The 1,696-nt window shown below is 31.8% G+C and overlaps 1 protein-coding gene across 1 annotated transcript; it reads left to right on the top strand.

The window, feature by feature from the left end:
- Nucleotides 1-19: 19 nt before the first annotated feature.
- Nucleotides 20-1,668, top strand: LOC111686457 (protein strawberry notch). Its single transcript, XM_046956019.1, has 3 exons — nucleotides 20-184; nucleotides 306-740; nucleotides 1,439-1,668. Exons 1-3 carry the CDS (start codon nucleotides 154-156, stop codon nucleotides 1,666-1,668), a joined length of 696 nt encoding a protein of 231 aa, XP_046811975.1. The 5' UTR covers nucleotides 20-153.
- The last annotated feature ends 28 nt before the right edge of the window (nucleotides 1,669-1,696 follow it).

Genomic DNA, 1,696 nt, shown 5'->3' with positions numbered 1-1,696 from the left:
TTTTTTCTTCTTTCAGGAGGAGGCCGTGATTTACAAACAGCCGTTACATACGCTAAAAATAGCACCATACAAAAACAGGCGCACAGCAATAGCAATTCATTACTAATCACAAATCAGCCAGGAGCTGCTGCAGCAGCCAGAATAAATAATAATATGCCGAAAAAGACACCAACCGCATCTTCTGGTAAGTTTAGCAAATGAACTATTATTTCAAGTTAAAATGAAAAACTAACTAAATCTTTATCTACTAACTTTCATACTGCTTACTAACTATAATTTATAATTTAAAATGCTGCTTAAAATAGCAGCAGCAGCATTTCCCAGTAGTTCAAAAGCTGCTGCCTCTAATGCAAACAAAGTAGGATTATCATCAACTAATGCTTATGCCCAAATGGCTATGACACCCTTTAATACAACACAACTAATGGGCATGGCAGCTTTAGCTGCCGCTTCGGGCCTAGCACCCAGTTTTAGTAATGCTACTAGTGGCAGTAGTGTAACTAATGCTAATATAGCTACAGCTACTTCTACTACTACAAATGCTAATGCTAATTCATTACTAAATGATAGTGTTGGGGTAGGTGGTATTGTAGCTAATCTAGACGTTGGTTCAAGCTCTCAAGTTTTAAGCAAAAAACCAGCAACTGCAGCGTCAACAGCAAAAAGTTCACAACATACTGCAGCTTCGTATTATCAAGCTTGTGCTAATTTTAATATGGCAGCGTCTGTATTGGCGCAGAGTAAGTCGAGTAATGTTGGTAACAACCAAAATTTTTGTTCTCTCTATATATTGTGTGTTAAATAAAGAAAAAATGTGTTTTTTACCTGAACAAAAAAAACGAACCAAATAAGTATAATTTTTTTGTTTGAAATGTATAAAAGTTTTTAAGTTTTTGTAATCTACAAAATTATAACACTTTTACCTAAATATCCCAAGAACAATCCTAATTAATTTACAAAAAAATATTCGAAATTTTCTTGGCATTTGTTCAGTTATTAACAGAAACCAATCAACACATTGTTGTGTTTGAAATTTCACATACCTTTCGAAAATGTCAATGTAAATTTAAACCAAAAAGCCAAAAATTATTACAACATAAACCAAAAAATTTTAATTATTTTTCTAATTTTCACTTCCTTAAACTATTAAGAATTTACATTTTGAAATCAATTCATTATTTTACTTTAACTCAACACTCAAACAAACCCACCTCCACCACCAACATTTACTCTTTACTCTACCCAATTGTATAGAACTCTCTTTAAGACTTTATTGTTTAATTTATTACTTTTTATTTATTTATTCAGTTAATTTTCTATTTTATACGTTAATTTATTTTGAAATACACTATTTATCTGTTTACTATTTTGTGTTCTTTTCTTTTTCTTTTTCTTTTTGTTGTTTTTATTTTCTTTTTCGTAAATTTTGTTTCTTAAGTGAGCATGGGCATGGGTTATGATTCCCAACCGTCTTCCACAAATTCTGCCAATAGCGGTTTATCTACACAGTCCAAAATCAATGCCATGGTTTTGCAAAAGATTCAGGCTTTAGTTGCCGCCAATCCACAGTTTCTAACCAGTGGTATACCGAATCAATTATTGTCACAACTGTTAATGCAGCCCATGAAGGTGAGTAGTATGATTTTTTTAATTATTCAGGAATTTTAAAGAACTAGAACTGAATTAGAACTGAACT

The sequence above is a fragment of the Lucilia cuprina genome, unplaced genomic scaffold, assembly GCF_022045245.1.
Source record: "Lucilia cuprina isolate Lc7/37 unplaced genomic scaffold, ASM2204524v1 Scaffold_4367, whole genome shotgun sequence".
Classification (NCBI taxonomy): Eukaryota; Metazoa; Arthropoda; class Insecta; order Diptera; family Calliphoridae; genus Lucilia; species Lucilia cuprina.
Note: the sequence above shows the minus strand (reverse complement) of the source record. Positions and strands in the feature narration are given on the sequence as shown.